Below are 12,148 nucleotides of genomic sequence, written 5' to 3'. Positions count from 1 at the left end.
CTACCGAAGGAAGAAATGTTCTAATAACCAGGCTGGCCACTACTGGAGTAGAAGGCAGATTATTTTTCCAAATGCCACAGAATAGAATTCCTTACTGAGAAAAAGATTATGTTGATAATTTACTCACCAAGTATTTTACCATAAGATAATAGTTTCATTTTCTTCCAAAACTTTAAGAGAGAAATAGAGGTTTTGTACTCAAATATATTTATTTTTACAAATGCTGCTGCTGCTGCTAAGTCATGTCAGTTGTGTCTGACTCTGTGTGACCCCAGAGACAGCAGCCCAACAGGCTCCTCTGTCCCTGGGATTCTCCAGGCAAGAGTACTGGAGTGGGTTGTCATGTCCTTCTCCAGTGTATGAAAGTGAAAAGTGAAAGTGAAGTCGCTCAGTCATGTCCAACTATTAGCGACCGCATTGACTGTACCCTAGCAGGCTCCTCCGTCCATGGGATTCTCCAGGCAAGAGTACGGGAGTGGGGTGCCATTGCCTACTCCGTTACAAATGCTAGTGGAACACAATTCCTCAGCTACATTTTCTTTCGTAAATACTTTTCTTACAATTCCTCTGCTTCATCTTAGAGCTTTTTAAAAAAAATTACTATACATAATAGACTGTAAAATATTCTTTTCCAGACATGTCATGTGTTATATTTTTGCTACTAACCACAATATTGCTTAGAAAATAAAAACTTTAGGGTAGTGTTTATATAAAAATAAAATGGAAAAGGGGAATGTACAAAACAAAGGTTATTTTATTTCATGCAGCTCTATTAGAATATTAAGAAGGGAGTGGGACGAGAGTGTTCGTACACAAGGATATTTTTTTTTTTCAATTTCAGAACTATGAATGCAAACTGGTAAAACAACCTTTAAAAAATAAGTTGAAAGTCATGTTTGAGGCTGGAGTTTTGTTATTATCTAGTTGACTTTGATGATGCACACTTAATAACTAAACTATTAGCTGAAACCTTCACAGGGACAGTAACAACCCAAGCAGGTATTCCTGACTGAAGCTTGGGCGTTTTTACAATAACAAGAGAGCAAGAAGGAGGACTCAGTAAAGTCTAATTTTAATGCAAGGAAAATCATCATAAAGATTTAAAAGTTTATACCGCTTTCTGAAAAAGAAAGGCACAGAACTGAAGAGAAAGGAAAATTGATGACATAGCTCTGTGTGTGGATTTATGAAGAGTAAATCCTGTCAGCTCTCATGATTCACTTCTTGGGAAAAGTGCTAGAATCAGGTGAGGTAATGGGAAACACCGGATCTGTCTTGATTTCATGTGTTGCCTCACGTCTTTACCTTTCCTCTTGAATCAGTCTGGTGTGATTAGAAATCAGCAAACTGTGAGTGGGGGAGGCAGGGAACAGGATCTTGCCTGTATCCTCACCATCAGAGCCACTTGCTCAGGGCATATTGCAAAAGGCAGTTGCTGGGTTACAGAAATAGGGGTGCATAACTGTCCTGAGGGAGGTTCCATGGCTGGTTCCTGCTGCTTTCTGATCATTATTGGTTACTGTAAGATTTTTTAATAGACTGTCTACCTCTTACTTACCTTCCTTCAGAATTTTCATAGTCTAACAACTTTCAATCCACACAGATTGGAAGAACACATTCGAACTCTTCTTAATGTGTAACCCACGCAAGGAAACATTTTGAAACCTTAATTTTAGATTTAGAATAATATTTGGAGGAAAAGCCATTTTTCTCCCTTGATCTTTTTCTGAGTGCTTTTCCATTTTGAAAGAAATCTTACATATATTAGACTTTATATTGGCAAAATATCTAAAGCACTAACCTGTGACTAAGCTAATAAAAAGGTTTCAAAAAATCTTCGAAACAAACAAAAAATCATCTTATCACACTGTCAACAATATATCCCCAAATTTCCTTTTCTGGGCAGATAGGAGTCATATATTATAAATATGTGGTCAGGAGTGGAGGTTCTCAATGTTTTTGCTTACAGCAGTATCTTTCAATCTTGAATTCCCCAAGTCTGCTTTAAGCAAATAATTTACCCAAGGTTTTTGAGAATAATAGATTTACAGTTCTTTAAGGTTTTTTTGTTTTTAGAGAACTTAATCATATAATCACTCAGAATACTAAAAATACTATAGTTTTATTTATTAAATAAAGTTATTATTTAATATATTATTAAATGTGGTGTTAATGTGTGAACTTCCTTAGAGTAGTGACAATGTCATTCACATCTTTGTGGATGTCAATATCTTTGTGGACGATATCTTTAATGTTGTAAATGTTCAGTATTAATTGGTAGCAGTATTAATATCAGCTACTCTTAGTAGCTATATAATATACTTGTATTAGTTTTCTATTGTTGCTGTAACAAATTACCACAAACTTGATGGCTTAACATGTCACGGTTTTATTATTCTATACAGTCATAAATCAGCTCGAGGTCTCCCTGGGCTAAAGTCATGGTGTTGGTAGCGCTTAGTTTCTTCATATGCTACAGAGGAGAACCCATTTTCTTGCCCATCGTGGCTTCTAGAGACTACTCACATTCTTTGGCTTGTGGCACCCATTTTCCATTTTTAAAACCAATAATATTAATCTCTCTGACCATTTTTCTATGGTTCTATCTCTCCCTGTCCACATCCAGGAAAGCTTCTCTGATTTTAAAATCTCATGGGATAAGATTGGGGCCAACCAGGTATCCCAGGCTAATCTCTCATGTCAAGATCCTTAACTTAATCGCATCTGCAAAGTCCCTTTTGTCACATAAGATCTAAGTCTGGGGATTAGGACATGGACATCTTTGGGGTCTATATTCTGCTTATCATAACACTAATAAGAAGAATATTACTATACAACATTACATAATAATACAATAATAGACAACACCTGTTGAGGGTCAACTATCTGTCACAACACTAAGCACCTTACAGGGATTATTTATTCTCATATTCATAATGATGCAAATTTTATATACCTGTGTATATAAACTATTTCTTATAAATAAGAAAATCAAGGCTTTGAGGAATAAAGTAATAACCAGGAGCAGAGTCAGAAAACAAATTCAAGACTCCGATGACCTCAGAGTACCTCTGTACTGTCTGATTGCATGCCTAGTGCCACAATCACTTCAAGTCACCTCAAGTATGATGGGATCAGCAGCTTTACAATTTTTATTTTTATGTGCATGATGTTGCATCAAGTGGCTTTACCATTTACTTCCCTATTCTCATATTTTTGAACATTTAGGATATGTCATTTTCCTCAATATTATAAGTAACAAAACAATGAAAACAACCATTCCCTTGGCATTCTTAAATAACTGATTTTCTCTTTAGGTTAGATCCTCAAAAGTGAAATTTCTAAGTCAATATGGTGTAAACATTTTTATGAGAACAAATGTTCTCCAATTCTTCTATCTAGGATGGAAAGAAACCTCATGTTAAACTGGTTCTAGATTTCAAGGTATTTCATATATTAATAGAAGAGTCTCATAGACTCATAGGACATGAAGAACCTTTAGAAACTATCTAACCTAACCTCCTGTCCTCTTTTTAGGTATTCTATCTCATAGCTCATATTATACTACTGGTGACTGGTTGGTTCTGTATTGTCTCTTATCCAAAACGATAAGTTTCATAAATGCAGGAATAAATTTCCCTTATTTACTTTGTTACCCTTAATTTACAGCTGAATATTTGACACACTGCAGGCACTTATTATTTATGTGTTTTCTTGATCAGCCCAGAATCAGCATTTTGGGATGGTGAAATGAACACTGAAATAAGAATTAAAAAACCTAGATACCAGTTTCAGATTTGCCACAGTTAACCATGATATAATATTTCTAGTACTCAGTTTCTTAACTTGGCAAATTAGATGTGTACCAATTGCTTTCTAAGATCTCTTTTAATGCTAAAACTGAATATGAATTTTAATAGCAGCCCCTTTATTTTACATCACAATCCTTCAAATATTTAAAAGACATGCAGTGTACACTGTTTTCTAACCACCATTTTTTTCAGGTTTGGTGGGGAGAGGGATGGGTAGATGGGGATCGTTTTCAGATTTATAGCCTTTAGATAAATTTTTACTGGTGATTCTAGTTCGGCATTTTCTTTTATAATGTGTGATGCTTAGGACAAAGCTTAGCATATTCTAGCTGTTCTCTGATTAAGGCAGAATGAAATAAGGTCATTTATGAGAAATAGAATAGACTTCTGTTAGTGCAGTTCAATAAAATGTCTTAAGGGGATTTAGCACTCACATTATACCTGCTGCTAACTGTTATATATTTTTAATTACCAAAACTCCTCAGACTCTTTATTCTTCTTAAATTCTGTTGCCTCTACAGCTTTAATACATGCCTTTGAATAAAAAGATGTACAGATGTGCCAGTAAAGAGAGAAGAGAAATGCTCCCCAAATATTTGTTGAGTGAATAGAGAGAGCTGGGAAACCATATCCTGAGGGTCCTATCCATCCTGTGTGTGTGTTAGTCACTCAGTCATGTCCGACTCTTTGGGACCCCATGGACTGCAGCCCACCATGCTCTTCTGTTCATAAATTCTCCAGGCAAGAATATTGGAGTGGGTAGCCATTGCCTTCTCTAGGGGATCTTCCCAACCCAGGGATCAAATCTGGGTCTCCTGCACTGCAGGCAGATTCTGTACCATCTGAGCCGCCAGGGAAACCCTTCTATCCTAGGCCCTCCCAACTGCTTACTGAGATGGACCAGTGGTGGAAGAGTCCCCTGGTATCCCCCAGACAGTTCCCAGCCTGGCACAAATTCAGAATAAAGTGACACCAGACATACACCTCCTCATTCTAGGCAAGTCTTTGGAAAATCATTACATTACTGGGCTTCAGTTCAATGTTTCTGATTGTCAGCAAAGGTACTAAAGAAGAAGTCATATGAAGAAACAAGTAAAAAGTTTACCTTCCAAAATTAGGACCTATAGAGAGAAACTAATGATAAAAAACATCTAAGAGAGTATGGGAGTCTGGTATTCAGGGTAGGCTGAGTCAAGGTTTCTTTTTCTACCTTTGCTTCCTATTCACTGGGTCTGAAGCACTTGGTGACATTAACAAGAATACCAGACACCGAGAGACCTCAAAAAGTGTGAATTTCAGTCCAAATCCCTCCCTGTGTAGACAGTCCTTCTAAGAAAGGCCCCTCATATTCTATTATTTTGACTAAGGTTACTCAGAGGCCGGGAAACTTTCATGGGTCCTATAAAACATCCAACTTGTAGAAGTGATCTCTTTTACAAAGTCCGCCTATATAAGTATAAGCAAATAATGCTAAAAATTAAAAAAAAAACACAAAACTTTTATAGAAAACCAACTTTCTATCAATCACATCCAAACTTTACCTAAATAAGAAGCAAGAGGTTCATTCTTCTTTGTGGACTCAACATTAAAGGTTGTGTTCTGGGGAATTACGCTTTGATCAGCCTTCTGCATGACAACTGTTCCATTCCAATCATAGGCTCCTACTGCTCCAAGCATGACCCAGTCCTGATATCCAATTAGAGAAAACAATGATATTTAACAAAAATAGTAAGTGTAAACATGTACATAGCATTAATAGTATAATAAGTACTGTTCAAAGTGCTTTACATATATTAAACCATAAAATCGTCCCAAAAGCCCACTGGGCTTGATTCCATTATTATCATCCCCATTCTACAGAAGAGGAAATTGAGGCAGAATAAGGAAATTTCCCTGGGTTATACACTACAATTGCACCCTGAAATGTCGATATTCCTGTGCAGGGACAATGGTATTAGCACATTTTCTTCCATCTACTGTAAATAATATATTTTCTAATCTTGTCTTTTTGCTTTATGGCTGTTAAGAATTCTGGGTCTTGAACATGAACTTCTAGTAAGACCCTTGAATACTTTGACATTGAGAAAAAGATACATATCTTTAGCAAATACACTAAATTAAATATTTTATTTCATTAGATGTATAATTACAGAAGGCAGACCTCAAGCTGATTCATGATTATTAGTAGTGTAGTGAGCTGTGTGTGTGATAACATGTTTTCCTAATAAGTAGCCTGTGAAATACTGTTTCCTTTTTTTAAAAAATTATGACAACTAGTAACATTATTTTTTCTTATTAAGACTTTTCTTTTCCATGCCCATTTTTAAAGTCTTTATTGAATTTGTTATGAGGTTGCTTCTGTTTTATGTTTTGGTTTTTTGGGTGTGAGGCATGTGAGATCTTCTTGACCAGGGATCAAATCCGTACCCCTTGCACTGGAAGTCAAAGTCTTAACCATTGACCCAGCAGGGAAGTCCCCTCTTTCCTATTTGGATTATAAGCTACATGGTCTGAATAACTGCTCATGTAATGAACTGCAACTCGCATCTGTAATGCTGATGTCTCAGTGTTGACTTTGAGAAAGGAAATCTAAAAAAAAAAAGATGTTTTCTACCAAGTGGTCAATGTACCTGTGAATAATGAGCACTGAAGCCGGTCTGAGACATTTCCATCTCAAAGGATGCTGCCGATTGGTCGACTGTAGCTGTAACAGACGAAGAGAGTCACCTTTAGCACAGTACGGATCTGCAGAAGACAGGGACCTAGACCTATCTGTGGTTTTGACCAACCAGAACTTCTAGCATTTTTAGAACATTTTCAGCGCAAAGATTTCTCAACCCCAAAATTCCTAGGCAGGGCTGGGTAGAGGACTGAGAGGGTTAGCAGAAGGGCTGTGTCTCACATTCCTGACTGTTAGTTTCCCCTCCCTTGTTGGAGGGGCTAAGGCTCTAGTCATGCCTCAGTTCTTATATTCTGTCTATGTGGGGGCCTCTGGAGCTTGGCATCAACATGGTTGAAAGCTCTGTATCACCACCCTCATGCCCTGGGTATCCTCCTGAGATTAGGCTAAACTTACTAAAATGTCAGAGGGCTAACGTTTGATTCACATATTTAAAGAGGTTTCTTGATTCTACCAGCCTCATTGTATTTCCTGTGGTATATTCTCTCAGAATTCCACTGTTTGATAAGGGGTTTAGGGACTCTGGGTTTGTATTTGCCCTGATGTCTGACTGTGGGTGTCACTCACAAATCAGGAGGGGTCTTTCTGACAGGACTCCAGGCCACATGCCATTCGACCACACTTTTTTTTTTTTTTTAAAGATCCTGTACCCATTTTGAAGCTTGTTACTGAAACACAGAAATAATCCAGAGCATTCTTTGGGAGTGTGCTGCTCTCAAAATATTCATCAAGCCAAAGCCACACCCTCCTAAGGGGATTAAGGGAATGCTGATTTATTTGCTTTCAGGAGGGAATTACTGATTTATTTGGCCTTGCTGATAAGTTAAAAATAGCACATAATTTTTAAAAAGTCAATCTACTCTTTCACTGAGGTATGAGAGCAATCTAGTTTGTGAACTCAAGCTTATTTACTAGTTATTTTACCTGCATAAAGTTGTTAACAAATACATCAGAGATTGCCTTTTAAAGGACTAGATTAAATGGAGAAATCAATCAAGAATTCAACTATATCATTTTACTCTCACATACAAATTGTCCTTTAAATGACTAAAATGCATTTTAACTTTAATTTGAAAGTTTATTTTGGTTTCACAATGGTGTAAGGTGCTTTACGATTTATCTCTTCAAGATCAAAGAATGAAGGAGTGGGGACCTATATATTTCCAGCACCTTCCCCTGCTGCTGTTCTGTTTACAACTGAGGACAGACAGAAGGAAGTTCTGTGAAATTCTGCCTGCTCAGTCTTCATCCTGGTGAAGCACATCTTATATCCCTGAACTTCTTGCTGTCAGCTTCTCCCTGGACTTGTTCATGGGTGTGGTTATGCATTTTTCCCAAGGGCTTGATGGGAAAACGGGACATTAGTTTACCCATTTTGGGGCGCAAAAGCTGGCGTGTTCACCTCACTAGCAGGCACTGTCCTTTGGCAAGCATGATTTTCACACTTGCTGCTATTTGCCATCTAAAGATAAATGTTGATAGGAAATGGAGATTTCCCAAGTAACAAGGAAAGGTATCCCCTTAGGATCTCATTATGAAAAAAATCAGAAATAAGCTAGTAGAACACTGCTTTTGGTTAGCCCTGGAAGTATAATAATAAAGATATGCGAAACATTTTTTAACCTGAGGAGTTCCTTATAAGATGGCTTCTTTTTTAAATGTGGAGATACTTCTTGGAGTATGCAGCTACTCCAATGTATAATCTTTAACTCATGGTGTGGTTAGGTTAGAAAGTACCTGGAAATGTCATTTAAGGCAGATGAATCCCTCCTCCATCCAATACCTCATATAGGCTTCATTCCTACACATCTTAGGTTATATTTACTTACTTACTTAGGATGAGATTTAGAAATGTATTATACCTGTATTATGTATTTAGACTCTACTATGCTCAACTAAGTAATTTTTCTTTTAAATGATCTTTGTAGATTGTTTTTTATCATACCTGGTCCATGTTATTAAAAACTGAACATGCACAAGGACTTGGAAAAGCTAATATAGTTCCTTAAGGCCAGCCAAAGTCATAATCCAGCATATTAGTAAATGATGCTTGGATAGCTGTTGTGACACCAAGGCCACTTAAAAGTGACTTGTACACAAAACACAGGAGAGCCAAGTTCATTAGAAGCAGCTGTGATTTGAGATTAATAAGGGGAGTATTCTGTTTCTAAAGGCACGGGGTAAAGAAGTCAGGGCAGAAGGAAACCAGAAAAATTCAATCTGGGTGGGCTGTAGATCCCTGTCATCTCTGAAATAAATTTCCTCCTCAGTGGTTGCAGTCCAGTCATGAAATCAACCGGGTGAGTCATAATCACATTGTTTTTTAAATTGAAAGATAATAGAGTAGAATGGAAGTGATGAAACTATCAGAATGCATCACATATAATAAGGGTTTTGGGGAATTTTTTTTATATGTATACATATGTGTGCACTGGGTCACAAAGCAAAATGTATTGATTTTCATGAGTCACTATCAAAAAAACTTTGAAAGCCATTACCCTAAACTGTCTTCTTTCCTTTTACTACTTTTAAATATTCTCTGTCCGTCACTTTCCCCAGCCACTTAATGCTCAGTTAACACGGTCGACAATTTTTCAGTGATGTCTCTTTCTCATTTTGTCTTTCTATTTCTCATTATCAGGTCATCTAAGGGAGATGGAGAAGGTGCTTGTAAGTTTCTGTGTTTAAGGTGAGAAACAGCAGTCCTCAGCATGGCCTGTCCTCACAAGGACACAGTCAACAAGATTCGGACAGAGCAGAACAGCAGAACGGTCTGGAGGTTTCTTATCCTAGGTTGAGAAACAAAGACACATTCTCTGACTCTCCAGACCACTGGAGAATGTGAGCAAGAGGCTTTTTCAATGTGCCTGGCATAACAATTCTGAAGACTTCTTTTTTTTCCCCTCAGGAAGATCTAGTTCCAAAGTCATTTGTTCCTTGACATCTCCACCTCAGGCAGAGGAGGGAATGCCAAGACTTGTTATTCCCAATAGCCAGGTGCCATTGAAAAATCAAAGAAAAAATGTACAAAGAAGAAGCATGACTCAGACAAATATACTGAACCAATGTTTTGCTGCCATGGGTCTTGAGGCAGAGCTCCATGAAGACCTTTCAAAAGGGCAAGGAGCAAAACTGAGAAAATGAATGAATGAAGATGTTGTATAAGAACTGTCCTACAGAAGCCCAAAATGAAAAATAAAAATAAAACTCAAGCGAGTGTCTCCATTTTCTAAACTTGTGTCACAGAAAAGAAATAAAACTCATGGGTATATTTTTGTTTTTGCGTGTCTGTTGGACTATTGTCTTCATCTGGCCCTCACATCAGTACTGCCATGTCCTTACAAAGAGAGCTGCCAGCAGACACAGTGCTATAGGACAGATTTATAGAAAAAGGGCATTGTTCCATGGTGGCTACTGTACACAGTAAAAACACATTAGCCATGTGGTAAAAACAAATACAAAAACCCATTGAGTTTGAATTGCAGACGGAACATTCAGGCTTAATGAGAAAAAGTCATACCTTCCAGGGCAAAGATTCTTTCTCCCAGAGCTTCAACAATAGTGACTAGTGCCAATTCATCAGAGACATTGAAGAAATGCTTTTCAGTGGGTTCACTTGCTATTGATTTTATTTCCTCCACAAATTTTTCAGTGCTCAAATTTCCTCGGTTATAGCTGCCAAGAATCTAAGTCATCAAAAACAGCAAGAATATCTTTTAAATTCTAGATGTTAAACAAGAATCTCAAGCATTTTGTCAATAAGCAAGGAAGTATATAGTAGTATATACCTCCTTGTTGTTTAGTAGCTAAGTTGTGTCTAAATCTTTTGTGATCTCATGGACGGTAGCACTCCAGGTTCCTCTGTCCTTGGGGTTTTCTAGGCAAGAAAACTGGAGTGGGTTGCCATTCCCTTCTTCAGGGGATCTTCCTGACCCAGGGATTCTTTACTGTCGATCCACCAGGAAAGCTCATATAGTACTGTGGCATAATGCAATTTTTATGTATTTCCACATTCTTAGAAGGGTGATTTTCAGAATCTGCAGATTCTTTAATATTAACTGTTTTATATTAATTTTCTAATATATACTGCAATTGCTGTAGAAAAATATAAACGGTAATCCTGTATGCTTACCAAGGTTTCTTCTCTGCCATTTCTGTGTCCCTCTTTATTAACAGCTATATCTTTAAAGCCTGATAGTTCAAAAGTAATGTTACAGTTTCTGAGTGTCTCTGATATTATTCCAGTCAGTGACATCACCACTTGCTAGCAAAAGCTAATAGCCAGTGAATTGCTTGATCTCTCAAACAGGCAGTACTTCCTGAAACTCTTACCAAGGGGAAGTCAGACATGTATATTTTTTAAACAGATGTTGGACTAAGGAGCAATCTAACTTGGCAATCTAGAAAATAAACAATTGGGACATTCCTGTTCAAAACAAAATGCTTTAGACAGGGACATTCTTTTTAACAGAGAAGAGACAGAGGCAGGAATTATCTGCTATAGTTAATTGTAATTATTTAGATTTTCTATCAGGCTTTCTCAAACATTTAGTTTTAAATTTTTTAAAGTAAGGTTTATTGAGGTATCATTTATATGCAATAAAAATCACCCTCTTTAGATGTACAATTCTATGAATTTTGACAAACCTACACAGTTGCGTTCCTACCACACTGAGATTAGACTATTTCCATCACTCCGAAGAGTTGCCTCTTGCCCCTGTGTAGTCAGTCTCCTCTTCCTTCTAACTCTGTGCAAACACTGATCTATTTTCTGTCCTGACAGCTTTGGTTTTTCCAGAATGTTAATGGTAAGGGATCAAATAGTATGTTGCCTTTGGTGTCTGGGTTCTTTCACTTTGCATAGCTTTCTAGAGTCATCCATGTAATCACATGTATCATAATTCAGTCCTTCTGATTGTTGAGTAGGACTCTACTGTCTAGATATACAAGTCATTTGTTGAGGACATCTGGGTTGTTTTCAGTTTCAAGTGATTATGAACAAAGCTGCTCTAAGTATTTGTGCTTAGGAATACTATCTGTTTTCTTTTTTCTTTAGTAAAGACCTAGGGATGAAGGCGCTGTGTTCTGCAATAGAAGTATATTTAACTTTATAAGAAACTGCCAAAATATTTACCAGAACAACTGTTCCATTTTTCCATTTCACCTTTCCCACCAGTGATATGTGAGAGACTCAGTTGCTTTGCATCCATGACAATTCTTGGTGTTACCAAGTTTTTTCCTTTTTACTAGTTTTAGCAATTCTATTGGTGTGTAGGGGCTTCCTTGATGGCTCAGTAGTAAAGAATCTGCCTCCTACTGCAGGCAACACTGGCTAGATCCCTTGGTTGGGAAGATCCTCTGGAGAAGGAAATGGCAACCCACTCCAGTATTCTTGACTGGCAAATCCCATGGACAGAGGAGCCTGGAGTGCTACTGTTCATGGAGTCGCCAAGAGTGTCAGACAGGACTTAGCAACTCAACAACAACAATATGTGGATGAATACAACTGTCAGAACTCATCAGATTATTTACTCTGTGCACAGTATTCACACTGAAATTTTGCACTGTATATGCTTTATCAGTTTTGAAAAATGTAATGATCTATAATGCTATGCAGTGATATGGATGAATCTTTACAATTTAATATTCAGGTTTA

At 37.3% G+C, this 12,148-nt stretch overlaps 1 protein-coding gene across 1 annotated transcript in view; it reads right to left on the bottom strand.

Annotated features, from left to right (window-relative positions):
* Positions 1-12,148, bottom strand: part of ITGA1 (integrin subunit alpha 1) — a 225,181-nt gene that overhangs the window by 49,845 nt on the left and 163,188 nt on the right. The window contains exons 13-15 of the mRNA XM_070476666.1: positions 10,013-10,178; positions 6,443-6,516; positions 5,354-5,498 (exon numbers count right to left, since the gene is read on the bottom strand). Of these exons, the coding sequence (XP_070332767.1) occupies positions 5,354-5,498; positions 6,443-6,516; positions 10,013-10,178 (385 nt within the window). The remainder of the gene's footprint in view (positions 1-5,353; positions 5,499-6,442; positions 6,517-10,012; positions 10,179-12,148) is intronic.

Source organism: Odocoileus virginianus, chromosome 14 (genome assembly GCF_023699985.2).
Source record: "Odocoileus virginianus isolate 20LAN1187 ecotype Illinois chromosome 14, Ovbor_1.2, whole genome shotgun sequence".
NCBI classification, from domain to species: domain Eukaryota; kingdom Metazoa; phylum Chordata; class Mammalia; order Artiodactyla; family Cervidae; genus Odocoileus; species Odocoileus virginianus.
This window is presented reverse-complemented; position numbering and strand designations above follow the sequence as displayed.